At 44.5% G+C, this 27,719-nt stretch overlaps 4 protein-coding genes across 5 annotated transcripts in view; 2 read left to right on the forward strand and 2 right to left on the reverse strand.

Annotated features, from left to right (window-relative positions):
* Positions 1 to 6,935, reverse strand: part of exoc6b (exocyst complex component 6B) — a 33,604-nt gene extending 26,669 nt beyond the window's left edge. Inside the window, exons 1-6 of one of the 2 annotated variants that reach the window (XM_088990427.1) lie at positions 6,696 to 6,935; positions 5,286 to 5,451; positions 5,168 to 5,215; positions 5,010 to 5,100; positions 4,894 to 4,939; positions 1,820 to 2,024 (exon numbers count right to left, since the gene is read on the reverse strand). In XM_088990427.1, coding sequence (XP_088846553.1) covers positions 1,820 to 2,024; positions 4,894 to 4,939; positions 5,010 to 5,100; positions 5,168 to 5,215; positions 5,286 to 5,451; positions 6,696 to 6,784 — 645 coding nt within the window. In that variant the 5' untranslated portion in view covers positions 6,785 to 6,935. The remainder of the gene's footprint in view (positions 1 to 1,819; positions 2,025 to 4,893; positions 4,940 to 5,009; positions 5,101 to 5,167; positions 5,216 to 5,285; positions 5,452 to 6,695) is intronic. The other variant, XM_088990428.1, reaches the window with a different exon arrangement.
* A 1,422-nt stretch (positions 6,936 to 8,357) lies between these two features.
* tkfc (triokinase/FMN cyclase) lies at positions 8,358 to 14,837 on the forward strand. The gene is given in 18 exon segments (XM_088990429.1): positions 8,358 to 8,442; positions 8,445 to 8,692; positions 8,973 to 9,162; positions 9,233 to 9,337; positions 9,436 to 9,623; positions 9,709 to 9,787; positions 9,856 to 9,945; positions 10,516 to 10,550; positions 10,610 to 10,694; positions 10,757 to 10,846; positions 10,932 to 11,048; positions 11,772 to 11,891; positions 12,021 to 12,158; positions 13,666 to 13,772; positions 13,866 to 13,972; positions 14,321 to 14,354; positions 14,423 to 14,515; positions 14,593 to 14,837. Coding segments are annotated over 18 exon segments (2,058 nt in total). The 5' UTR covers positions 8,358 to 8,372; the 3' UTR covers positions 14,755 to 14,837.
* A 453-nt stretch (positions 14,838 to 15,290) lies between these two features.
* Positions 15,291 to 23,058, forward strand: LOC148902115 (E3 ubiquitin-protein ligase TRIM39). Its single transcript, XM_088990430.1, has 14 exons — positions 15,291 to 15,421; positions 16,614 to 16,755; positions 16,828 to 17,077; positions 17,232 to 17,437; positions 17,511 to 17,615; positions 17,695 to 17,790; positions 17,894 to 18,127; positions 18,980 to 19,127; positions 19,276 to 19,323; positions 20,503 to 20,529; positions 20,617 to 20,681; positions 20,762 to 20,872; positions 20,935 to 21,053; positions 22,599 to 23,058. The coding sequence occupies exons 2-14, from the start codon at positions 16,615 to 16,617 to the stop codon at positions 22,846 to 22,848; spliced, it is 1,800 nt and encodes a 599-aa protein (XP_088846556.1). The 5' UTR covers positions 15,291 to 15,421; position 16,614; the 3' UTR covers positions 22,849 to 23,058.
* LOC148902116 (N-acylneuraminate cytidylyltransferase-like) lies at positions 23,000 to 27,681 on the reverse strand. Its single transcript, XM_088990431.1, has 8 exons — positions 27,365 to 27,681; positions 25,225 to 25,367; positions 25,001 to 25,156; positions 24,798 to 24,931; positions 24,625 to 24,719; positions 23,842 to 24,013; positions 23,609 to 23,774; positions 23,000 to 23,521 (listed from the first exon to the last, which is right to left on the reverse strand). The coding sequence occupies exons 1-8, from the start codon at positions 27,586 to 27,588 to the stop codon at positions 23,319 to 23,321; spliced, it is 1,293 nt and encodes a 430-aa protein (XP_088846557.1). The 5' UTR covers positions 27,589 to 27,681; the 3' UTR covers positions 23,000 to 23,318.
* Positions 27,682 to 27,719: the final 38 nt, after the last annotated feature.

Raw genomic sequence — 27,719 nt, forward strand, 5'->3', positions numbered from 1 at the left:
CGGGCACTCATCCTGGCTGCCCAAGAGCAGGCCCTGAACACCAGAGCCATAGAGGCAGGGATATACCACACCAGACAAGACCCAAGGTGTAGGTTGTGCAAAGAGGCACCTGAGACAATCCAACACGTAACTGCAGGGTGTAAGATGCTGGCAGGGAAAGCCTACATGGAGCGCCATAACCAGGTGGCTGGCATAGTCTACCGAAACATCTGTGCGGAGTATGGACTGGAAACCTCAAGGTCAAAATGGGAAACACCTCCCAAGGTGGTGGAGAATGACCGAGCAAAAATCCTGTGGGACTTCCAGATACAGACTGACAAGATGGTAATGGCCAACCAACCAGATATCGTGGTCATAGATAAAGGGGAAAGGAAAGCCGTTGTCGTGGATGTAGCGGTCCCGAGTGATGGGAACATCAGAAAGAAGGAACATGAGAAAATCGAGAAATACCAAGGGCTCAGAGAGGAGCTGGAGAGAGCCTGGAAGGTAAAGGTGACAGTCGTGCCTGTGGTGGTCGGAGCACTTGGGGCAGTGACCCCCAAACTCGACGAGTGGTTGCAACAGATCCCGGGAACAACATCGGATATCTCGGTCCAGAAAAGCGCAGTGCTGGGAACAGCACGGATACTGCGCAGAACCCTCAAGCTTCCTGGCCTCTGGTAGAGGACCCGAGCTGAAATGGGGACAGACACCACCCATGGTGGGTGAGACGAGGATATATATATATATATATATATTATAAGTTTGACACATACACACTAAATTTGCGCAGGATAATTAAAATACTTTCAATGAATGACATATTTTAAAACATTTTCCATATGTAAGGCGCTTTCTCCGTTCACCCCCAAAATGAATAAACAACAGTTTTATTATTTTCTCCGAGGTAAAGTATGAGTATTTTCATGATACGGTTTATCTATTAACAACATCAAGATATAATGTGTAGTGCAACATTTATATCACAGAGTAAAGGGGAACTTTTACTCGATTCAATAAACATGTAAAAAACATTCTGATGCTGTTACTGTAAATTAAATGTCACAATAGAGTAACACTCGTAATAGTGAAAAGCAAGAACAATAATAACTATAATTATAACTCTAAAGCAATAATACAATATAATAATAATAATAATAATAATAATAATAATACATAACTCAATGTTAATATGTTCGTCCATATTCACAATGTAACCACTTTATCAGTTCATTCTATCTATTTTAATGTGCATGGTTAGCTTTTGAAAAAAATTGGGGTTTTAGGTGTGCCTTATAAGTGCAGAAAATATATAGAATTTACACAACTGGATGAGGTACAATCATCCAGCAGCGCCCGCTATGCAGAGGATTTGATTTGGATGGATGAGAGTTACTCGAGAGTTGGGAACGAAAAACACCGATGGACCGAGCGGCGCATTTTCAGAAATGCTTCGACGTGCGCCATGTGACGAGACGCAATCTACTGCAAGACTGAGAATTAGCCCCCTTCGCCTTGGAGGCCATTCCTTGTCTGTTCTCGATTCCTTGTCTGTTCCCGTCCAGCCCCCCCCCCCCCCCCCCCACCCCACCGCCACCTTCATTCTGCACTTTTCACCCAACAACATTCCCCAAATAAACAAGAGGCCTCACTTTGAGCTTCCTCGGCCTTGGAAAACACAAAAACAATGAGCTGAGTGCTAAAAAGCACTATTTTTGAATGTGTGTGTATGTTTGCAGAGACAGCATCGTTCCATGATGAAAAATATGTGAGGATACGTGACGACTGCTGTGTGTGCTCGCTTGTCAACACGCACAGAGGTAGTCCCGTCCCGACATACCTGCCTGATCGCCATCTCGCCAATCTTGTCCGAGTGTTTTCGGATGCTTTCCAGGAAGTCCTTCAACTGGGTCATGGCCGTGTCGCGGATCTGCATTCGCAACTTGGGAAGGTTTTCCGCCATGATGGTGCAGAACCGGTACTGGCCGGCCCTTGGAAGACATGTCTGCTCCAGCTGCTCTGAGGTCCGCAGCGCCGGGTAGTACCTAACACACACGGGAAGAGACTTTTTCTTTTTCACAAATCTCAGACTTGGGGGGGTTTAGCTCAATAACAGAACACACAGATATTTGTTCATGTGTCAACATTGGTTGACCTTACACTGCTCTGTGCTCTCAAAGGGGACAAACACACACACACACACACACACGCACACACGCACACACACGCACACGCGCACGCGCACACACACACACACACACACACACACACACACACACACACAAACACACACACACACACACACACACACACAAACAAAGCATCCATTTATGGGCAGGAAGACTTGTGTCTTCAGGTCAGGGCCGGGCCAATTCAACTAAATTCTCAGTCCTCTGGCGCCACATCGTGGGTAGTTGGTAAACTACCTCATAGGCACACAATAATAATAATAATAATAATAATAATAATAATAATAATAGTAATAATAATAATAATAATACATTTTATTTCTAAACGCCTTTCAAAACTTCATAGTCGCAAGTAATAGGGACCTGACATTACTGTGACATTACTTCTCCAAATCATTTTAATTAACAGTACAAATTGTGTAATGGTTCCACAGACAAACGCAAAATGGCGAATTTGTTTAACAAAACAAATACACCCATCCATCTATCCCTCCATTTTGCAGATCACTTTATCCTCATGAGGGCCTCGGGGGTTAATCAATCGCAGGGCACAAAGAGATAATGTATTACAGTAAAATCTCGTTATATCGATATTCAAGGGAGTCCGAAAAAATATTGATATAACCGGGACTATCGATATATCCGATCCTGTTTCCATGTAATTTTCTCATGCGTGCATAGAAATAGTATCGATATAACCGGGACTATCGATATATCCGATATCGATATAACGAGACTTTACTGTATTATTATTATTATTATTATTATTATTATTGTTATAAGTGTTATTATTGTTATTGTTATTAATATTAAACAACCAGTTACTTTCACACTCACACCTAGGGACAATTTAGAGCGTTTGATCAGCCTGCCATGCATGGTTTTGGAATGCGGGAGGAAACTGGAGGACACTGAGAAAATCCACATGGGCCCGGGGAGAACATGCAAACTCCACAGAGGGAGGCCAGACTGGGTCTTGAACTCGTGACTTGTGCACTGTGACGCTGCCGTGCTAACCACTCAACTACTGGGCTGCCAAACAAATACATAAATAAACAATCAATTAATTAAATAATTAAATAATGTATTAATTGGTTGCCACTGCTCCTGCAGGAAATAATAATAATAATAATAATAATAATAATAATAATAATAATAATAATAATAATAATAATAATAATAATAATAATACATTTCAACTCAAGGTCACTTTACAGTCACAGGATTAGTTTTTCTGTGGGTGAGTAGCAGCAGCCACACGCGCCAGCGTTCACTCAACCCAAATATAATATTAAGACAAATACATAGAAAGCTAGCTTGCAAGCCAATAGATAGCTAATAATTATCCAGCTAGATAGCTAGCCAGCCAGCCAGATAGCTATGGAAAAAAAAATATTATGCAGTGGCTGTAAAGCAGGGGTCGGGGACCTATGGCTCGCGAGCCATATATGGCTCTTTTGATGATTGCATATGGCTCACGGATAAAACTAAATACATATTCTCGTTTTTTTTCGCCATTCATTTCCTGTTGGGGCTGCAGTTGGCGGAAAGCGCAATTTTGATTGGATGATACTGGCCATCATGTTGAAACAGGTAAACGGCCTTTTAAATGAGCCCAACGAGTGCACTTCAGCTTGAATGCACCGCAGCATTAGCCTTTGAGGAGAGAAAATGTTCTGATTCTAATTTGCAATGAAACAATTCCATCGATGAGACAGTCGAATGTCAGTGATATTTTAACAAGCCCCATGTTAATGTTAGCATCAATATACTTCTGCGAGAAGTAGATTGCAGATAGCAAGTGTGGAAGGTTATGAGCCGTGTGCAGGCTAGCTGGCAGTATTTTGATGAAAAGTGGCCGCACATGCGTGTTTGCGTGCGTGTTTGCGCGCGTTTGCATGTGTGCAAACACGCATGTGGCTCTCACTGAAAGAACTTTCTAAATATTTTACTTTCATGGCTCTCTTCGTCAAAAAGGTTCCCGACCCCTGCTGTAAAGTGTCCTTGAGAGCTTTGATAGGCGCTTATAAATAAAATGTATTAATAATAATTATTATTATTATTATTATGATTATATACTACTACTACTACTACTACTACTACTACTACTAATAATAATAATAATAATAATAATAATAATAATAATAATAATAATAATAATAAAGAAATAATGAAGAAATACTTCCATCCATCCATTTTCCGTACCGCTTATTCCTCATTAGGGTTGCAGGGAGTGCTGGAGTCAATTCCAGCTGTCTTCAGGCACGAGGCGGGGGACACCCTGAATTGGTTGCCAGCCAATCGCAGGGCACACAAAGACGTACAACAATCACTCTGACACCTAGGGACAATTTGGAGTGGTCAATCTGCCTGCCATGCATGTTTTTGGAGTGTGGGAGGAAACCAGAGGACCCGGAGAAAACCCATGCGGGCCCGGGGAGAACATGCAAACTCCACACAGGGAGGCCGGACCGGGACCCGAACCGACAACCTCTGCACTGTGAAGCCGGTGTGCTAACCACTCGACTACCGGGCCGCCTGAAGAAATACTTAAATAAATAAATAAATCTAAAATAAATAAATGAGCTTTAACTGGATGCAACTTTTCTGCTGTTTTTGACTGAAAAAAATGAGTTTGCGTTTCGAGATTATATACAGTCAGTATTTTCTGTTGATTGTGCATGTCTTTTAAGTTTTGGTTTTATGAGATGATGCACCGTCATACCTTCTGGCGTCCATTTGCTCCTGAAGGCGAGCGTACATCTCCAATACTGGCACACAAAACAGGTTGTATTAAAACCTGATCGATGACGTGTTCGTCCGTACGTGCGTCTGTGTTACCTGGCAGGCAGTGTGTCAGTTTGTCAATGGTGGTTGCAATGTTCCTCTGTTGCACTCGACATTGTCTCAGCTCCTCCATGGAGTTCATGAGCTGCACAAGAGTAGAAGTTGTGAACAAAAGATTTGTGGGGGGTTAAGGTGGTGCTTGTGGAACTTGCCTCTTTGCCATCGCCCTGGATGGACCGGTTGGTCTGAGTCACCTGATTCTGCAAAGGGTAAAAAAGGTGAATGGCAGGCGACGTCCCCATTTGTGATCTCGTCTTCCCTCAAGGCTACCTTCAGCTTCTGCGCCTCACCGCGCACTTTCAGCAACTCTGTAATGGAGTCGACAAAGCCCTGGAAGTGATGGTTGCACATCTTTTCGATCTCGCGGTCGTGGTTCCTGATCCGGGCATCCAGCTTGGCCATGAAAAGGCCATGTTCCTGGCCATCGTACACCGACCTTGATCGTAAATGGGGGAGAAAGGTCATGTGATTTCCTGTCGGGAGGAAAACCGGAAGCACGAGATGGTTGGGAGGTAAAGGAGCTGGAAAGCCACACGCGGGCTGACGGTCCCATTTTGGTCAACAAAAGAGGCAATTCTTCCTGTGTTCTTTTCCTGCGTGCACCTGTGCACGGCGTAAATCCCCCACACTCCCGCTGTAAAGGAAGTGGCCGACTTGTTGAGCACTACAATGGAGGGGGGTTGTGTTTGTTTATAGATTTATTTTTAACTCTTGCCAAAGAGCAATAAGTATGTTGTATGTTGCGTCAGTCGACTAAATAGGATATGCGATGACCAAGTTCCTGAAAGATCCGCAGCACAGGCAAGCCGGCGAATGAGGAAAGCATTAACGCCATGGTTGCTATTTGATTTGCCAACTCCAAAGAGATCAGAGGAATGTTGCTGCTTGTCTCATCCTGCCCGCATAGCCACAAACAACTCCTTGTTCAATGGAATGAGTTAAACCAACTGTCAAAACAGTTCCCACCTCTGTCTTGGGTGCACGTGTGCCCCCTAGAGAACGCAATCAGCATAACGGATGAGGTCAATGCAATCTGATTGGATATTTGCATTGAAACGTATTAATTGATCGATTATCGATACCGCCTGTCCTGGGCCAGCGGTGACGTGGGGTCTTTCAAAACAAACATACAAGGCAAAGCTAAACCAGAATTCACAGAATGTCAAAGTATTTAATAAATATAACGTGAATGTTTTTATAACGTGAAAGGTCGTAAGTCAGATACGACCCTCAGCTCTCAGAACTGTGAGGTAGACGTGTTAAACACTACAGCATTGTGTTGGAAGATGTGCTTTGATGACCTCTGACGCCACAACTTTGTCCCTAAAGAATAAATCGCGCAATTCTTATATTTTACACAGTTGGCAGGAAGGCTTTTGCACTTGACAGCCACTCAAACAAGTGATCGTGGGCAAAATACCCGTCTTTCAACCCGAGTGCTGTGGGTTCGACACCCCCCGCCCCAATTACCCCGCACTGTCAGATCCGACAGCAGTGACCAGAATTTTAATGAGTTAGCACAATGTGCTAAAGTTAGCCTGCCAACATTGATCTGTGGACCAAGCACAATCGCCGAAGCCAAGCTCAATTCGTTTAATATCAGCTAAGGCGTGTTTGCTAGCTGTCCGATAATGGACGTAGACGTTCCAAAGTTTTGGGCGACGAAACCGGGCGACCTACCGCAATGTCGGCCCGATACAGTTGGTGTCCGTGCTCTCGATTTCGCGAAGAATTCGCTCGTGCTCGGCGGCTGTCTCCACACTCGCCATAGTGCATGTTGATCCGGACGAGTCGGAGCCGAGCTGAGTTGAGTTGAGCCGAGCTGCGTTGAGTTGAGCCGGGCGGAATGCAGTGTGGGAGCTGGGCTCGATGCGTCACGTAGAGCCGCCGGGAGTCGCTTCGATTTGCCGCTCCCGCCAGCCCGACGGAGCGGGGCTATGCCTGCTTACAATTAGTATGACTAAATGATGATTAAATAAAATCAAAACGACCAAATATATGTTAATACCTATATGCTGTTTCCATTTGTTTACGTTTAATCTAAAACGCAATTTGAATATAGGGGAATATTATAATTTCCAGTAATGTAGCTCAGAGTAGAAAGATTTTAGGGAAATATTTTCCTTGTGTCCCACTGCAAATTTCGCATGGCTCTTTTATTTTTTTCAAAATACAAATACATACTGTACAACAGAGGTCTCCAACCCCCAGGCCGCGTACCGGTACTGGTCCTTGGGTCATTTGACACCGGGCGGCGCAGAAAGACTAAATAATTTACATAAAATGAAAAATGAAAAATTACCAGATTACATCCGTCTATGATTTACTGTTGACGCATGTCAAAACGCTTGTCTAGGTCACGTGATACATACCGCTAAAATTAGCCCACCGTAAACTAGCAGAATGAGTAAAAAAACAAACGTCTTTGGAGAGTTTCTTTATTCGCTGGTCCGTGAAAATATTGTCCGACATTAAACCGGTCCGTGGCGCAAAAAAAGGTTGGGTACCAGTGCTGTACAAGACAGTCCACGATTTCAAAACAAGTTATAGTAACAGTTTTAGAGTTTGAGCTTTTGTTTTGACGGGAGGACATCCGGCTGTCCGAGACGTCACCAGTCAGTCTCAGAAGGAGAGGCGCTCGAGCAAGTTGTCATCTTGTCATGGAGGTAAGAATGGCAAAATTGTGACACACAACCACGCGATGTAGACTCGAACTCAAGCACAACACTATTCCGTTCGGTTGTCCTCGTTGTTCGGAGTTTTTGACGTCTCAAAATGTCATTTTTTAAACCCGAGTTCAAAGTCCGCGCGTGTCTCAACCAGCGGTGCCCTCTACGTCGATTGGAATGTACCAGTCATTATTGACTGTATTTTAATTGGTGGGATTTTCTAGTCATTTATTTAAATTGAGTTAAATCACTGTAAAAGGTTCGGTGAAAATGGGAAGACAATGCAAGCAATACAAAAATACGTTAATGTTTTTGTTTGTTTTGTAGTTAGTGGTCTGATCTAATCCCTCGCGATTAATTTTAATATAAATGCACAACTTTTGCAGACTGCAGTGCTTTGTCAATTGGTGTGCATGGCGAAGGAAAAAGCTGACCACCATCCGTTTGCAATATGACCTTTCACGGGGGTTGAACATTGAATATCACAGCACCTCTTCCAACCGGTTGACCCTTCGACTTTAGCTTTTTTTTAGTTTAGATTTAATGATCCGAATGCAAGTGTGGATCGATTGCATGACGCGCGCAGACGGGCATGGGCATGCGCATGCGTAAACAACGGAACCCTCCCTGCACGCTAGTTAGTGCGTTATCAGTTTATTTAGAAATTAAAATTTAGGTATTCAGTACAATGTGTGAGGGTGCTGGGCCGAGTAAAAAGAGGAAAACGTATTATTTCCATACGGAATGGGAGGAGGAGTATTTTTTACGATGTCCTTTTCAAAGTGCGTTTGCCTCATCTGCCTGTCCAGCATCGCCATTCCGAAAAAAGGCAACGTGCAGCGGCATTTTCGGACTGTGCATAAAAACTATGACATTGACTTCCCTCCCAAAAGTGATTTGAGAAGAAAAAAATTTGAGGAATTAAAATCTCAATTTTCCGGGCAGCAATCATTTTTCATGCAGCCACCTTCCAAAGCAAAGACAGCCACAGAAGAAGCATCATTCTGGGTGAGCTAATCATTCAAATTATTAATAGATGGAAAAACGTTGGAGGAGGCATTCCTCAATACAGTTATATACAAATGTATTTTTTGCAATTTTATAATAATTATTTATATATATATATTTAATTTGTCAGGATGTCATTGAACTGTTGTTAATTTAAGGGCTGATGATTGTTTGTTAAAAGGCCGTTGTTGCACAAACCCGAAAACAAAATGTTGTGAATTCAAATCCACGTGTTGCGAATTATGCAAAACAACATTTTTTTTCTTCTCTTGTGATGCAGCCCCAAAAGAAGCTAATCAACTCTACCGAAGACTGCGTTGACGAGGCTCTCTGCGGTCTGGTCAGAGCCTCCAGCGGTTTGTCTCTGCTGCGGGGCCACCGGGTTGTTCTGCGCTCAGACCTGAACCAAATCAGAGGCAAAGTGGCTCTTTTATCCGGAGGAGGATCCGGACATGAGCCTGCACACGGAGGTATTGACTGACATTTCTTGAACAGCTCAAACGGCAACTGCTTCGGTTTCTTTTCAAACGTTGTGTTCAGGTTACGTGGGTGCCGGCATGCTGTCAGGAGCCATAGCGGGGGCTGTGTTTGCATCCCCGCCCCCCGCCAGCATCTTGGCTGCCATTCTTTGCCTCCACAACGCAGGTAAGATGACCTGTTGTGTCTCCACTGTGCTCTCCTCAACACGATCAGAATCACCGGCCTGGTTTTAAAAGATGCAAATGATGCTTGTGATGATTCAGGAGCATCTGGAGTCCTTCTCATCGTAAAAAACTACACGGGAGACCGCCTCAATTTCGGGCTGGCTGCAGAACAGGCACGCAACCACAGCGTGGATGTCGACATGGTGGTCGTCGCTGACGACTGCGCTTTTATCTGCCCCAATAAAGCCGGAAAGAGGGGCTTGTGTGGCACTATTCTCATTCACAAGGTGAAAATGAAAAACAAAAACAAATATGGGCGTGTAAAAAAAGAACACAATTGGAGGATGAACAGTAATGACACTTGACCTGTAGCTGGCAGGTGCGTTAGCAGAAGAAGGCTGCTCATTGGTCCATATCGTTGCCAAGGTGACAGAGGTTTTGCAGGGCCTCGGTGAGTCTCGTGTGGCAGGTTGCAACGACGCGTCCGCCCGCGGGAAACCACGTTGCATTGTGTTCCAGGTACACTGGGAGTCAGCCTGTCTCCGTGTAGCGTTCCAGGCTGTCGGCCTTCTTTTGAGCTTCCTCCAGGAGACATGGAGCTTGGCCTTGGTGAGCATGGAGATTGATGTACCATTACCTCCTGCCACTCATGTCAGTGAGAATGGGGAAAAAGAGAGTTGTTGACACCCTCTAAAAATGTAGTAATTTTCATGTAATTAACTCATTCACTACCAGACGATGTGCTTATGCGTCCACTTCAGTGCCAGGGTTTTTGTCATTGTCACTCCAATTCCAGGACCCACATAATATTGAGTTTTAGGACTACATAAACATTCAATACAGCGTAAGAAACCTTCGACTTTCTTCTTTCATCAGAAAAAAAATCTGTTAATTCCCAAGTTATATCGGTCTGGAGTTATCTAAACTTGAAATGGGGGTAGCTGTACAAAAAGCAAATGCTGCCCCCTCGTGGGACGGAAAAACATTGCCAGATGTCAGGATGGAGCTTCAAACGCACCCCCCAGCAAGAAAAAAAGAAAAACCCAACAAATTCGGGAATGGCAGTGAATGAGTTAATCATCTCACATTTCCGCTGGGGAAAAATGGTAAGTTTGTGAGTTGTTACCGATAACTGCACAATTAAAAAAAGCTCACTTCCGTGCTGTTCATCTCTTGCAGGAATTCACGGCGAACCTGGGGTGAAAAGATCCAAGGTGAGTGTCAAGGTGCACACATTTTTTTCCTAGGTGACATTCCTTTTTTTTGCCACCAGGTGACAACAGCAGACGAGGTGGTGTCTGCCATGATTGATCACATGACCAATGCCAAGAGTCAGTCGTGTTTGCAGCTCAGGAAAGGTACGTCGGGCACACTTGGCACCTCCCATTTGTGATTTGTTTTGACACACTCTCTGACACAGGTGACTCGTTCGTCATTTGCGTGAACAATCTCGGAGCACTGTCGCATCTGGAAATGGCCGTGGTGACTCGGGCTGCCATCGCATGCCTGGGTAATGATTGCATTTGTGTGCTGAAGAGCAAAAACATGTATTTTTTTTTAATCCGACAGTATTTATGGTCTCCATATGCTGACAGAAAATTGTGGAATGAAGGTTGCCAGAGTGATGTCAGGATCCTTCATGACGTCACTGGAGATGGCTGGGATGTCACTGACTTTGCTGAGGGCCTGTCCGGAAATACTGAGGCTCTTTGGTTTGGGAAAAACACACAACACACACACAAAACAGCTAAAGATAAATTAAAAAAAAAGCTCTGGTGATGTTTTAAATTTGATATGTGAATTTCTCCACTGTGCGACTCATAATGGTTAACTCATTCACTGCCAGACGATGTACAAAAATGTGTCCACCCCAGTGCCAGGGTTTTTGTCATTTTCATTCAAAATGCAGGACCCATAGAATATTGAGTTTTAGGACTACATAAACATTCAATTCAGCATGAGAAACCTTGAATGCTCTTCTTTCATCAGAAAAAAAGACTTCATTCAATAGTTATATGGGTCTGGGGTTATCTGAGCTTGAAATGGGGGCGGCTGTACAAATTACAATACATACATACAGTATTGGTTTATATAGTGCTCTAACAGAGCGTTAACATGGACAAAAGGCAAATGCTGCCCCCTCGTGGAAGAGAAAAATATTGCCAGAGGACTGACCAGCGCTTCATCGACACCCCCCGCAAGAAAAAACAAAACCGGAACAAATTCGGGAATGGTGCTCCACATCACAATTTTCAATTCCCGAATTAATTTGGGATTAGCAGAGAATGAGTTTATTTAATGTAATCTAATCGATGTTATATTAGGTGCCTATTAGATGTTCCAATCCAATACGTAAAATCCCAACACTATGAGTATATTCAGCAGGAGCAGCGACATTTGAAGCTGACAATATTTCCCCCCCTCCCTTTATCAAGATGCCAAGACCAAGGCCCCCGCCTGGCCCAACCTCAGTAGCGGATGTACGAGCGGCCGCAGCTACCTCACAGACCCGATCGCAGTGTCTGCGGGGCCACATGATGACATGTTGACTGAAGGTTTATTTCCTGCATGCTGCTCAATCATTTTTATTTTTGAAAACATATGACTAGCTACGACATTTGCTCACCAGAAGCTGAGCTACATTGTGTTTGTTTACACCCATCCTGGTCTTGCTCTTTTACTAGGACCCCAAAGTCCTGTGATGCGTAAGGTTTTGGAGAAGATATGTTCTACACTGTTGGAATACCAGGAAGAGCTCAATGCGTTGGACCGTGATGCTGGGGATGGCGACTGCGGGAATACTCACGCGCAAGCGGCCAAAGGTGACCGCTATAAAAAAGAAATACGATTAAATTATGTAAAAAGGCACACAGCCCTGCATGCGAAGCAGAGGTTGAAAAATTGGGGGGATCTTAAAGTTTGACAGATGTGAGATTTTTACAAGGATGCCCTTTAAACCCGAATTGCAGTTAAATTTGTCCTCAACTTAACTTGAGCATTTTTTAAATAACAGCATAATTTATTCGATTTTTTTGTTTTGTTTTTTAACCCCAAATTAAAGGACAACAGACATCTCCGGACAAGTTGTGTCCATAATTTGTAAAATGGCTTCAAATGACTTCTACTGAGCGTATTTTACAAATATGTAAATATTCCGGTAGTCTTGTTTTTGAGTTGGTGACGAGTCCTCACGTAACGTCACTGAAGGAACGCCCCGGAGCGAGAACCTTGCATCACCTCCATGCATTTTGCGGAACTTTGTTTGGTCTGAAAACTTCGAATCGTTGTATGTTACACCGAGACAACTATTAGATATTCGCTGACAAACATTACAAGGTGAAAAATCAAACAATTTCCAACTGAGCTCTGGCGCCATCTTCTGCATTTTCTATGATGCTACACATCAGTCCTGATGCCTCAAAATGACCCGTAAGACCTTCTTTAATCGATTGCAAACATTTATACTTTCCTCTTCAGAACTATTTGAATCATATTCATAACAGGATGCGTAACAAGAAAGCATATTCTCCGAATCTGTAGCCATTGTTTTGACTCTCGAGCAAGGCAAGACGTCTTGGCGTGATGTCACGAACTGGGGGAGGGACTCTGAAAATGCCCAACTCGCAGCTCAATTTTTTGGCAGATTTAGCACACTTTAAGTCATTTTTATTGGTGTTTTGCATTTGACTAAAAATATCATACTGCTTGTTTTGGGTATGTTAGGTGCTATAAAACGTTTTTCTGATGTCAGTTAGGAAACAAAAAAGTGATGTCGGTTGTCCTTTAAGTCTTGCAGCACGATTGCGATCCCTGCGCCCTAATTTGAGAACCACATTAACTCATTCACTGGCATTCACAAATTTATTGGGGAAGTGAAAATTTGATGTAAAGCACCATTCCTTAATTTGTTTGGGTTTTGTTTTTTAATGCTTGGCTGCCGATAAAGCGCTGGCCATGGCCTCTGGCCTCAAGGGGGCAACATTTCCCCTCTTTTTGTTTGCGCTTTGTTCCAGCTTCAGCTGTTGTTCACGCGCTGTATGAAACTAATATGTATGTATTGCATTGTATTTTGGACAGCCAGCCTCATTTCAAGTTCATATAACTCCAGACCAATATAGTTTAGGAATTAACTCTTTTTTTCTGATGAAAGAAGAGAGTCTATGGTTTCCTACGCTTTATAACACATTATTGAATGTTTATGTAGTCTTAAAACTTAATATTCAGTGTGTCCTGGAATTCAAGTGCCAATGACAAAAACCATGGCACTGGAGTGGACACATTTTTGCACGTCATCTGGCAGTTAATGAGTCAACAAAATTCCTCTCTCAGCCATTCAGGTGTGGCTCCAGAGTCACGTGATCCCCGGTTGCCCTGGGCAACTGCTGTCTGCCCTCGCTTCATTGGTCCAGGAGAAAATGGGTGGGTCTTCAGGCGGAGTAAGTGTTCCAGTGTCCTCGATCCAAATTTATTTTCTTGAGGCCTCGTTTTGGGGATTTTGCACACATTGACACATTGTGTTTGATTGACAGTTGTACAGTTTGTTCCTCACGGCAGCGAGCGGACATGTGACTTGGGGGCGGAGCCATGCCGCGGCATGGGCCACTGCTGTGCGTGCTGGGATGCAGGCCATAAAAAGGTGACTTGATATTTAATGAAACAAAACCCTGGAATAATCCGATCATTACGTCTGTGTAAGCTCTCAGTCGTACAGGAGTGGTCCATCGATGAGAAGGTTTCTTCAGCCGTCATCTGTACAAAAGTGAAGGTTTCGGACGTTTCGCCTCCTATCCAAGAGGCTTCGTCAGCGAACTAAAGTCTGAATGGGGCCGATACGACCAGTCAGACTTTAGTTCGCTGACGAAGCCTCTTGGATAGGAGGCGAAACGTCCGAAACCTTCACTTTTGTACAGATGACGGCTGAAGAAACCTTCTCATCAATCCGATCATTATTAACTCTAAACTAGATACATTTTGATTTCAACAGATACGGCGGTGCTGATTTAGGCGACAGAACCATGGTGAGTGACTCGGAAGTGGCATTTTTTGGGTGGTTCGTGCCAAGTGTTTTTCGGTTCTCGCCCAACAGTTAGACGCTCTCTGTCCGGCCGTCGACGAGCTGATGAAACTCAACAGCACGCTCCCAGGCGGAGAGATGGCTGTACTACAAGCTGCTGTTCAGGTGCCGTCGAAAAAAAACGCCTCAAGCTCACGATTGTGAAAGCACTCAAGAAACCTAAACATAGTTCTGCTTTCCAGAGAGCAGCCGCGGGGGCTGAATCAACTCGCAGCCTCGCAGCCAAGGCCGGCCGCGCTAGCTACATCGCACCTGATCGCCTCACGCTACCTGACCCCGGGGCCAAGGCCGTCGCCGCCATTTTGAGCGCTGTAGTGCAGGCCCTCGAGGAGCAGTCGCGGTAGATCACAGCTGTACTCCCCAGGAGCACAATTAGAACTTTGTACAATGAACTTAATTTCTCAAGAAATAAAGTGTAGAAAAGATGCTTGCATTGACTTTCTACACACAATACAATACATATTGATTTATATAGCGATGTAACAACAGCTGAAGCTGTAACAAAGCGCTTAACATGGACAACTATCAGATACATGAAAAAAAGTATTCACAAAGATAGTTGAAAAGTAAATATTTCAGGCAGGATTTTCTGGCTACAAATGTCTCATATCTTTTCCAGAGGAATGTCCCACTAAGTTAAAAAACAGTTCACACCCACAAAGTGTAGGGAAGAACATATTCCATTTTTGAAAAATAATTGTGCACCTGCATTTTGCCCAAGGCTCAAAAGAACCGCCTCTTAATGTTTTTTTTTTTTTTTGCTAAACTACCTCACAAGAGAAAGAAGAGGAATTGTTTTGGCCAAAATAGGGTGGAAGGTGCCCAGTTCTCCCAACTCAACCAGTCCGGCCACATTTGAGCCGGGAAGCCGAGACTTGAGTGGGCGTGGCGGAAGGGGAAAATCACAGTCGTCACACACCCTGGTTCCTCACTTTGTCGACGGGCTACCAGACGAGCCAACAACATCCCCGAGGGCCGCGTGGATGCCAAAGACCACCCCGTGAAAATCAGGTACACACTCGAACCCTCAAGAAAAGTGTCATAGAAATAAAGTCCAAATGGAAATTGTACGCTTGTCGCTCGCAACTGGTTCTCGTCCAAAGAAGAGAGCTGGAAGGAAGCCAGCGGGAATTTGTCGTTGAAAATAAGTAACCGAACCAACGTTTTCAATCCTTTTGTTTTACTTTATCACCTTTTGTGAACACTGACAATTCCTAAAATCGTTTATGATCACTTATGTCTAGATTTTAAGTGAGTTCCCGGAGGTTTTTTGAAAATATACATCAACAAAATGAGTGTAGAATCCTCATGTACATTCAATCATCCATTTTGTTTCCTGAATCTATTCTGTCGCTCGTCAATAATCACAAAATACATTTGACAGTGTTGTGTGACTAACTAGCGGCTAGTTACTGGCCTCACGATAACAGTGCCAAGTGTATCATGAGTGACGTTACGGGACAATTTGTTCACTTGGATTAATTAGGTCATCTTTTGACGTCTTGTTTGTCACCTTTGAGCCACCGACAAATGTAAACAAAAGTTTATTTTCAATGGGGGAAGCGGCAAGCCAAACAACACAGCACGTTCAAAATGTGTGACTTGGTACAGAATGTGGCATTCAGGATGTGATTAAAATCTCACCCCACTTCATTCCTAAAATCTTCGTTTCATCCTAATCAGATTGGAGCGTGTATGTGTGTCAACTTGGGTACCTTTGCAGTTGGACAGTTCACAATCATCGTGGGTTAAAGTTGTACGGTGATTTTCATTTGGATCGGAGGATCGATGCGGGAAGGTGCAGTTCTTTTCACTACGGGAAGCTGGCACATGCGGCACAGGCGAAACTTTTTCGTACATAGATCTCAGATCAACTGTCCAATCTCCACTCGCTTAAAATGCTAATCTATTTAGTTGTATTAAGTTCATCCTGTCTACTTGATAGCTAATTTAAAACAGACTCTGATGAAGGCGGAAGTATACGCCAAAACTTGTCAGGTATTTGAACACCTACAATACACTGTAAGAAAAGAATCTGTTTTAAATTGCTAATCTATTTTCTGTACCATGTAGGAGGGAGCATAAAAACAATATGACCGATTTTCAGTGGCTTCCAGTACTCTTTAGAGTTCATTTAAAGGTTCTTCTCTTTGTTGTTTGAGTGTGTCTGTGGTTGTTTTCATCATGTAATGTGTTTCTCCAGGATGTCCTTATATGGTAGTCTGCTGTCAAGTGATCAGTTCCAGTGCTCAATCTGTTTAGACATCTTCAATAACCCATCGTCGACGCCTTGCGGCCACAGCTTCTGTGTATCCTGCATCAACCAATATTGGGATGGGGCCAAGGTATATACTTGAGGTATCCCGAGCTGCAAATCCCCGGCGGTGCGCTGAAGCCTCGCCACGTCTCCTTTGCAGGTTTGTCAATGTCCTCTGTGCAAAAGGACCTTCCAGAAACGTCCGGATCTCCAGATCAACCGGACCCTGCGCGAGATCACTGAGCAGTTCAGGTCCATGTCCGGAGGAGGGGCCGAAGGAGGAAGCGTGGCCAAAGAAAAGAAGGTAGCAAAAGGGCGACAGTGCGCCATGCCGAATGAATTGTTGGACGAACTGACAAGGAAGCTGCCTCGACCTCACGCCAGTGTGCCAATCGCCATCGAAGACCAAGGTCAGTTGATGCTACTGGGCCCGCGTGACACAATTTACAAGTTCAAGTGTGTGTGTGAATGTGTGTTTGGCGGCAAATATATTAAAATTCGGGTTGTAAATGTTACTCGGTGCTTCTGACAGTGTGTAGAGCTGACAAATGTGTGACGATCAAGGTGGCGAACCAAGCCCCGAGAACCCTGTGCCCACATCGTCTTCAGTCCCCGTTCAAAGTCCGCTCTCCGCAATGATTGGTCCAGGAGGACCACCCCAAGTCCCACCACGCACGGCCGAGTCGTCCGGCCGAAGGAGGTTCACTGTGAGCGGGGCGGCCGACAGTCACAATATTCCCCTCTGCAGCATTCACCACAGGGGGATCATGGTAGCCAAACACACTTGGTTAAACGGTTTTCGTCAACAACTGCGACACCCTCATCGCCATCTTTGCTTTCCAGATTTTCTGTCGGACCGACGGGGAGTGTATCTGTCCCGAGTGTGAGGCCGAGGTGCACCCCGATCATGACACAGTGACGGTGGAAGCAGCGTGGGTGGAGAAGCAGGTGAATGAGACAGATTGATTTTGGTCAAATTGTAGTTTGGGCACCATAGACCAGAGTATTTTTGTGTGTGCTTATGCAGGCCCAGCTCAAACAAATGGAGGAACAGACCCAGGAGATGATCCAACAAAGACTCCTGAAGATTGAGGATATCCGCACTTCTGTATCCCAACTGGAGGTCCGTCAGCCATGCTCGCTTTGCGTTTTTTGGACCGGTTCCGCTTTAGGGAATTGTCCGTCTGTTTTGAGAAGTTTCGTTTGGGTATTTTGTCTGGAACCAGCTGGTGGTGGAACGGGCAACGTTGGGCAGCGTCTGCATGTTCTCGGCATTAACAGCGGCCATCGAGCGAGCGCAGGCGGAGATGATGAACGTTATGCAGGCAAACCGACAGGCGGCGGCGAGCCAGGCGGATGCCTTGATACAGCAGCTGGACCAGGAGCTGGAAGAACTGCGGCGCCGGGAGGGCGTTCTCGCGCAACTCTCGACGACTGACGACCACCTCCAGGGTGTTAAGGTGAACTGTGTTACTGAGGGCTCCTCAAAATGTCACGTCTTTGTCTGAAATGCATCTACGATGGTGTTTCCCAGCCTGACTGTGAGTTTCAGGTTTGGAAACCGGCTGTTATGACTAACACTAACAGATCCCTATCGATGGCGACGTTGCATCACATTGTATATTAGATCAGCACCAGATTTTGAGTTGAGAATTAGGTGGCGAATTTTTGTCCTGTGTCGGTTATGTAAGAGAGAAATGCTAACATGTGGGTATCGCAAGTTGTTTACTTGGGTGCTCTGTGTTTTTCCGTTCACCTTTCCCCTGCTTCTCAGCTAGTCAGCCACGGCCACCAGATGAGCCACTCTTGGCTCGATAGCTGTTTTGCTTTCATGCATATCTATGGTGTGTATATGTAATAATAATAACACATTTGATTTATAAGCGCCTTTCAAAACTCTCAAGGTCACTATATATAGTGTATATATGTCCACAGTGTACATATGTCTACAGTGTATGTACAGTATGTCTACAGTGTATATCGATGGAGACAGACAGGCAGGCAGATACAGTAGAGACACACTATATACAGGATGCAAATATTAATGCAATTACCATACATGTTCCCTGTGGTGGAACATAATTATTATGAGGGAAGATACTAGTGGCTGACAGATGCTTAACTAGTAGATTTTCCCAGTGCACTACAGTTTACTAGTAAGGTTTAATGTGTCCTGGTAGGCTAAAAATGAGCTTGTCGTTTAAAAAATATAACTGGTAATGGCCAGTCACTCTACTAGTTTGATGTGCAGCATTGTATTACTGGTAAGGACAAAGCAAAGTTACAAATGGTTCATCTTGATTCTGCCCCAGAATTTTGCCACGGTCGCTGCTCCTCTACCCACCAAAGACTGGTCGGGTGTTTCCATCACGTCTGATCTGGGGATCAACCCCATCTACAGGTCACTGGCAGGCGAGGTAGAGAAGTTCCAGGAGCAGTTGAAGGGCATCATCGAAACGGGTGAGCCTTTTTCCTGGTTGGGGATTGGGTCTACAATCGCGTTTGGAACACGATGGGGTGCAGAGGGACTTGGTCATTGTCATTTAATTGGTCTGAAAATGTCAAAAATATTGCTCTGTCCATCCGTTGATTCATGGAAATTCTTCAGGTCTCACCACCTCATCAATGGAGACCAGTCCAGCACGTCCACAGCCCAGTGAGTGTTGCATGAAGTGCACCACGGATGTCCAACGTTTTTTCCAGAGGCCCGTAGACAGACGCCTTTGTGTTGAAGAAATGTGCGAAAACCGATTTGAGGTGCTGACGGTCAGCATATGTTGAACATATTTAAAAGGGACCCCAAAAAAATGTCTCAGCATGGTATTACTGCAGACAAAGCAAAAATTTTAGTTTTCATTTGATGTCTAAAAAAATACACTTTAAAAATAATATGAGCTTTTGTAACATTCAACTAAAAACATTTTAAAAAAAATACACTCTTAACATTAAAATATTTTGACATTAATTTTCAGTTTAAAAACGTGCAGAAATTCATTAACATTTTTTTACATAAAAAGTGACAATTTACTTTGGAAACTTTTAATGCTTATTTTTAAATATAAACTGATATCTTGTCAAATGTTATTTAATTTTTTAAAGGTAGGATGATATGTTGTAACTTTAAATATACCTCGAAATGTGTTTTATTATTACAATATGAAGTTTTGTCACAATATAAAAACATGCCTCAGGTCTAACTTTGCACATTCGTGGTACGCACACACACATTTCCTGTCACTTCTAAAAGTATTGGAACAGCTAGGTCAATTCCTTTGTTTATCTTGCGTACTGAAGACATTTAGGTTCCATCTCAAAAGATGAACATGAGACAATAGTTTAAAACTCCAATAAAGGACTTCGAGGGGAAAACGCGACAGGTCCTGGACCTAAATTCCATAGCGCTTGCATTTCATGTCCTGAAGGGGAAAATGAAGCGCGGAAACCTCCAGAAATAAATCATATCTGAAAGGGGCTGCAGGAAAGGCCTGGAAAAACGTTTTAAATGAAGATTGCAAGTCTGGTGATGTCTTTGTGTTACTTTCTTGATGCGGTTATTGTAATTCAAAAGTTTATATCATTCCTCTACTTCCGTTCCAATACTTTTGCACAAAAGTGGGTTACTCCTGGCTACAACCAAAAGGTGCTTCTTAAACACATCTCAATGTACGACTGTACGATGATGTAAATGCTTAAATTCTAAATGTTCATCTTTTGGTTGCAAGCCCAAATGTTTTCAGTGACCAATATTTTTGGTCACGACTTGTATTTACACACACACACACACACACACACACACAAGCTGTTGGGTCGTCCTGACATGTCCGCTTCTCCCCAGGGATGAGAAGGGTGCAGGAGTTTGCAGGTAAGGTGACCAACCGGTGCCGCATCCACGCTCTATAACACGCAGCCCCTCACCTTAATTAACGTTCGCCATTTCTTTTTTCCGCAGTGGATGTCACGCTGGACTGCAACACGGCCCACCCCAGACTGCTTCTGTCCGACGACATGAAGAGCGTGAGGCGTCGACGCCATTTTCCGGTACGGGTTTTTTTGGGGAGCCGTCCCGCCTAAAGTTTTTACTCTACTTTGGGCAGGTGTGGTGCGGCGACCGGCACCAACTACTTCCGGACAACGTCGAGCGATTTGATCGCGTCGTGTGCGTCCTGGGGAGGGAGGCCATCTCCTCCGGGCGACACTACTGGGAGGCAAGGTCGTACGTTAGCCTTAATTACGTCCGGCGGCGTCTGAGAGTGTCCTCCCGCGTCAGGTTCAAGTGGGCGGGAAGACAGACTGGGATCTGGGAGTGGCCAAGCAATCCATCAATAGGAAAGGCAAGATTGACGTGACGCCGAATAACGGATACTGGTTCCTCAGTTTGAGAGACAAGTGAGTCATTAAGATACTAAGTAAAGCTAATAAATTGGTTTCTCTGGGAAAAAAATAAACGTGTTATATGTTGTACTATCGAGCGAAATTTCAGAGTGAACCAAAAAATACGCTCAACTTTAGTCACAGAGCATTTTGAAAACAACTAAACCCGAAAGTGCTGTACTGTACTTAAATTCCCTTGTTTCTTGCAGTTCATGGGAACTAGGACCACCTGCGATAGACGATATTCCGCAAAGTAGAGTTATATAATAATAACCAACTTGATAAAACAGAGGGGACGGGTGCTGAGCGGGGCTTAGAAGATGTACAGCCAATCCACGTGGCTGTAAACCATGAGCTATTGTGATTGGGTGACGTCAGCATTGGAAGCCAATCAAGCTACAGCCATGTACAAAAGGCTGTCGCTGCTCACCCACAGGAAAACTTATCCTGTGACTGTTTAGTGACCTCGAGAGTTTTGAAAGGCACTTAAAAATGAAATGTATTATTATAAAACCACTGAGTTATTCGGCATTTTATTTATTCTGAACGGGGTTTTTTTGTCCGTGATGCACTGAAACCGCGATAAGTGAACAGTGAAGTAGCCATGGATCACTGTATACTGTTCAAAAGGAAATGTCAATCAAAGTTGAGTGAGTCCTCAAATACAATTTTGATGCCAATTTTTTAAATATATTTTTGTCTCTATAAGCTTGCGCAACACAAATTTAGCAATTGATAACTGGCATTTCAGGGGGAAAATCCTGTTTCTTTAACAAATGCGTAATTCAGGGAACTGACTAAATATACATGATGCGATGAAATAAGATAATGTTATTATGAAAATCACAGAGGCTCTGTGATTAAGCGAATAGCGCGTTGACATCACAGTCCAGAGTTTCAGGGAGTTTGCGTGGGTTTTCTCCGGGTACTCTGGTTTCCTCCCACATTCAAAAAACATGCATGGCAGGCTGATTGAACACTCTAAATTGTCCCTTGTTGTGAGTGTGTTCCCTGTGATTGGCCTTTAATCGGTTCAGGGTGTCCCCCGCCGATTGCATGAAGAGCGCTGGACTAGGGTGCAGCGCCACCCTACTGAGGATAAAGTGGATTAAAAAATAGTTGCATGAAAATCTGACAGGTTAGTGGGGAATAAATAGGGGGGTTAGTAATCAGTGCAAAAACAAAAGGAGATACAAGTATTTTTTGTATCTGTTTATGCCTTTTTTTTTTATCAGGGAAGATACATTTAAAACACTCTCGAGTGATGTGCTTCAAGATTGAAAATCTGGCACAGTCATGGGTGACAATTGTTTCCATTTGAGTAAACCTGTTTTGTTAAAAATGAATCGCTGTCATGTTTTCATGCGGAAGGTTTGATTTGCGTGCAGATTCATTTCCTCCTCTCAAATCGCTTGAGTCAGCTCTTAGTTTTATGTATTCCTCATGTTTGTTTTTGTGGAGTACAATGTCAGTTTTGGTTCATCCCTGAAATTCATAATATTTTTGGGGGCGAGTTGTGTGAAACCGCTTTAAACAAACATCACCATGTGCCACCCTCAGGAACAAGTACGCTTTTCGTACCGAGCCGTCCACCGACGTCCACATCAACCTCCGACCCAATAAGATTGGAATATTTGTCGACTTTGAACGAGGACAGGTTTCCTTCTACAACGTGGAAGCCAAAATCCACATCTATACCTTCAACGACACGTTCACAGAGTGCATCTTCCCGTTCTTCAGCCCCTGCACCAACCGATCCGGAAAGAACGACGGGCCGCTCCTCATCACGCCAGTCGACATGTCGGAATGAACCGAGCAAACAAATCCCATTCCGTCTCCGCCGCACTTGATCTCACGTTGATTCTTCTTGGAGGATGTCTTCAATCGATTTAAAACTGCATCTTATTTCAAAGTTATTCATGCAAGCATTTAAAAAAAGAAAGACAGAATGTACAACTTGATGATTGTAACTGAAATGATTGTTTTTTTTACTAGTGCAAACAGATTTTATTTCTCTCAATTTTGTGAAATTACTGACTTTAACGCGGGGATTTTGGGGGTTAGCGACTAGCATTAGCATTCCTTGAGGGGCAAGCCATCTCCATCCTTCATTATTATGGGCTTGAACAGGACATGCCCATCAACCGGTTGGTTCACAGCTTTAACATTACAAATTACAAAGCGGATTGAAACTTGATTGGAATTCAGCGCATCAAGCTTTGATTCAGTCATCGATTCTCATCACAAACAAACAAAAAAGACACATTTTAGCATCGGACATCAGTTGATGCGATCCTGCTTCAGTTGAGACTTGGCTTTGGCCTTCTGCATCAGAATGTGCTCAGCAAACTCCCGGAAGACGCCGTTGCCTCCCACGTGGCGGCAGGTGTACTTGCACGCGTTGATGGCCATCGTCGGCGCGTCGGCGGGCACGGCGCTCAAACCGGCAAGGTTGAGGCAGTCCACGTCCGCTGCGTCGTTACCTGACCAGAAAGGGAAGGATATCACGGATGGCGGTTTGGGAAACGTACGTGGCGGCGTTTTGCCCAAATTCTCAACAGATGCATTACCCATGTATGCCACGTCCTTCCAAACCAACTTCCTGGATTCCAACGCGGATGCCAAGTCGTCAATGGGCTCGCCTCCCACCCCCATCACCTGGCAGCCGGTCCGCTTGGCCAATTTGTCAGCCAACTTCTCCTCCACCGGATCCTGGGAGGACGTCAACAACACCACCTGCGAACGAGCGCGAGCGTCAAACGTAGCCCGGCAGGCGGCTCGGGAGCTTCCGCGTGCCAACGACCTCCACGTCCTCCTTCTGCAGCATGCGGATGGCGGTGGTGTCTCGGCTGTTGATGGACATCATCTCGTCTCCGGTCGCCGACAGGTAAATCTTTCCGTCCGTTAAACATCCCGATACTTTGCAAAAGATCAGGCGCACCACTTCCGGAGTCCCGCGGCCAAAGTAGCCATATCTGTGAAACAGCACACGGAGAAGGAAAATGTTCATCAGAATCATCTTTCATCTTTCTTGGCTGAGTATGTAGAACACATAAGGAATTTGTCTCCGGAAGAACACCCCACACTAGTATCATCGTGAAAAAGACACGACAAATAAGTATGGGGGACACTAATAAAAACTAATCTAATCTAATCAAATTCCTTAATGTGTAAGAGGTATCTCTTAGGAACTGTTTAAAGAGTTAATAGCTAAGGGAAGCTAAGGAAGCTGTTTAAATGTCTGCTGGATTTGGTGCGCATGGATCGGTAGCGCCTGCCTGAGGAGAGTCGGTGGAAAAGGTGGTGGGCAGGGTGCGGAGGGTCCAGTAGGATTTTCCATCCTCTTGTCTTGATTCTTGCAGTGTGCAAGTCCTCAAGAGCGGTGCCAATGATTTCATAACTGTCCGTTGAAGTCGGATTTTGTCCATTTTTGTGGCGGCCCCGAACCAAATCGTGATGGAAGAACGCAGCATTGATTCGATGACTGCCATAGAGAAATATCATCGCACCTCCTGTGACATCTCCAGGAAGTGCTAGATTTGATTTTTATAATAATAATAACAATAATAAGAAGAATATATTTTACCTGAGGACCCTCTGTTCCGCCACAGGCCAGTCGATGTCGACATCAATGTCCACGCTGTACTCTGGAAGCATCTCATAGTAGGAGACCTTCCCGCTCTAGAGAACAGAGTCCTTGTTCAGTCTCAGAATTCCTTTGGATGGAGTCCCACGACACAGCAGTTGTTTGAAGTTCACCTGTGGGTGCCCTTGCACGATGAGCTCCCTGGTGTTGATGTAGAACGAGCCGTTCTCACACAGTTCACCATCCCAGTCCTGACGCCGAGGGCGGTTGAATGGGTCCAGGTTGAAGGCTTTGGTCAATTCACGACCTGAAGGGAGGAGCAGCATTTTTGAAAGGAAGGCGGTGGAACAAGAGGAGAAGCACTGGAGGTGCCTACTTCCTTTCTTGACCTCCTTCCAGCGGAATTGGTGCCTGCGGACCACCGAGAAGACAGAGTCGTAGTCATGCATGGTGATCAACTCCAAGGCCTCCTTGAGGTGGAATGGGTGGAGACACGGTGACGTGGCCTGGATGTGGCAGACGATGTCCACCTCTGCAAATAAAGACTCTGCTCAACCGGGTGTGCGATGCTAAACATATTCAAAAGCCGCCATTTCGTACCCGGATTGAGTCGGATAAACTCCTGCATTGTTTCCAGCGAGGACGAAGAGTCTCGGGAGACTTCGGGACTCCGGCGGTGAACCTGGGCGCCCCAAGCCAAGGCCACCTCCTCGATCTTGTCATGATCGGTAGACACCCACACACTATATACAAATACAGTAAAGTCTCGTTATATCGATATTCAAGGGAGTCCGAAAAATATCGATATAACCGGGACTATCGATATATCCGACCCTGTTTGCATGTAATTTTCTCCGTGCGTGCATAGAAATAGTATCGGTATAACCGGGACTATCGATATATCCGATATCGATATAACGAGACTTTACTGTATGTGGACAGACAAAAACATGAAGCCATGACACAGCAAAATTATTCATATGGTTCATTTTATCCACAAACTAACTTAATATGCCTTGAAGAAGTACAAATTTAAAAATCCAACACGATTTTTGAAGGTAGTTAAAACCAAAATAATTAATAGCATTGAAAAATCAATGACACACAGTGCAGGAACATGACCTTTAAAGGACAACCGACGCCTCTGGGCAAGTTGTGTCCATAATTTGTAAAATCGCTTCAAACGACTTCTACTGAGCGTATTTTACAAAAAGATTCCACGGCATACAGCTATATTTTACGTTTTAAGACTCGCGCTGAATATTCCGGAAGCCTTGTTTTTGAGTTGGTGACGAGTCCTGACTTCACGTCACGGAAGGAACGCCCCTGACCGAGAAAGGACACACGATGCATTTTGCGGTACTTTGTTTGGTCTGAAAACATCGTGTTGATGGCGAAATCAGAAGGAAAACACAGCGCTGTTCGGTCGTGTGCTTCCGCCGAAGATCACTCCTCCAGATCCGAAGGTCGTGTGCTCTGGTGTTCTAGCCGTGGTGGGTGTGTATGATGAAAGGCAAAACGTCTTGGTGTGACGTCACAAGTTGGGGGCGGGACTTTCTGAAAATGCCCAATTCGCAGCTCAATTTTTTGCAGATTTAGCACACTTTAAGTCATTTTTATTGGTGTTTTGCATTTGACTAAAATATCAGCCCGCGTGTTTTGGGTATTTTAGATGTCAGTTAGGAAACAAAAAATGGTGTTGGTTGTCCTTTAAAATGCTGTGGGAGAGAATATTTGATAACCCGGATTTAAAAGCATTCACACTCCTGTTCCAGTTCCATGCAGAATAACTGCTCCAACATTTTTACTTTTAAAGCAGGGCTCCACTATTTGACGCAAGTTTGCTGACCTACCGTGTTTGTTTTTGATAAGCATTACTTAAACCACAGGTGTCAAAGTCAAGGCCCGCGGGCCAAATCCGGCCCGTCACATCATTTTTTTCGGCCCGCGAAAGCAAATCAAACTTGTTAAATTCCATGATGATTGCTAAAATCTGAGCCAAAATTTCATATTTTTGGATGTCAACCACAATAAAAGTATTTATTCTTGACTTCAGATTTGAAAACAAGTTATTCATTAATTTGCTGTGTGCTCTATATGTAATATTTGAAGGGATTTAAACATTCTAATGGGTTCCCCAAATTCATAACGGCCCTCGAGAGGAAACCATAACTACAATGTGGCCCGCAGCAAAAAATGACTTTGACACCCCTGACTTAAACGAAGGTCTAAACCTTACGGCGATTTATTGATCAATTTTTAAATTTCTTCTACATCTGACTAGTAGCCAGCGGAACATCTTTCGGACTGGAGTATCATGTTCTGATCTTCTATGTCGCCTGAGGAGTAAATGTCGTTGCTTTTCAGCCTATGTTGGAGATCCTGAAACAGGAAAGCCACTGTAAGATATGTGACACTGCATAACTGTCATATTTCACTGTGGATGGATGATAAAACCTTTTATTCAGTTGATAAGATAATCCCGCCCTTTGTTGTGACAGAAAAGTCACCAAACTAACAAACCTCCGATCCGCTTCACTGAAAAAAATGTTGTCGCCCAACGCTACCCGATCCTATCTGCATCTGATCTCAAGTCGTTTGTGTTAATATGTATAAACGGCTGAAACAAGTGAAACCAATGAGCCGAGACAATAGTTTTTAAGTTTGGTTGACAAGTCACGAGGCTGCAAAGCATGCTGGGAGGTGCAGACCATAGCAACAATACATTAGGTGGGCGTACCTGTCGAACAATTCAGAGTCGACCGCTGCTCTGAGGACCCATCCGATGAGCGGCACCCCGGCCAGCATCTTAATGTTCTTCAGAGGGATACCTTTGCTTCCCCCCCTCGCTAGGACGAGTGCGGCGATGTGTCGTTTCCCGTTTCCCGCTTTGCTCATCTTGCCACCGGCCGCCTCACTGCCGGACATCTCTTGGCCGTCCACAAATCGCTTCCGGGAGGACATAGCGGGGAAGAGCAGAGAGTTGTGCCGAGACGCAGCCACTGGGGAAACTTTGAGAAAGGCGTGTCCGGATTGGCGCTTTCGGGTTGGGCTCTTCTTCGACGCTCTGGAAACAGTAATGCTCTTTGTTGCCC

This window comes from Hippocampus bargibanti, linkage group LG02 (genome assembly GCF_051943395.1).
Source record: "Hippocampus bargibanti isolate YZ-2025 linkage group LG02, ASM5194339v1, whole genome shotgun sequence".
NCBI lineage: Eukaryota > Metazoa > Chordata > Actinopteri > Syngnathiformes > Syngnathidae > Hippocampus > Hippocampus bargibanti.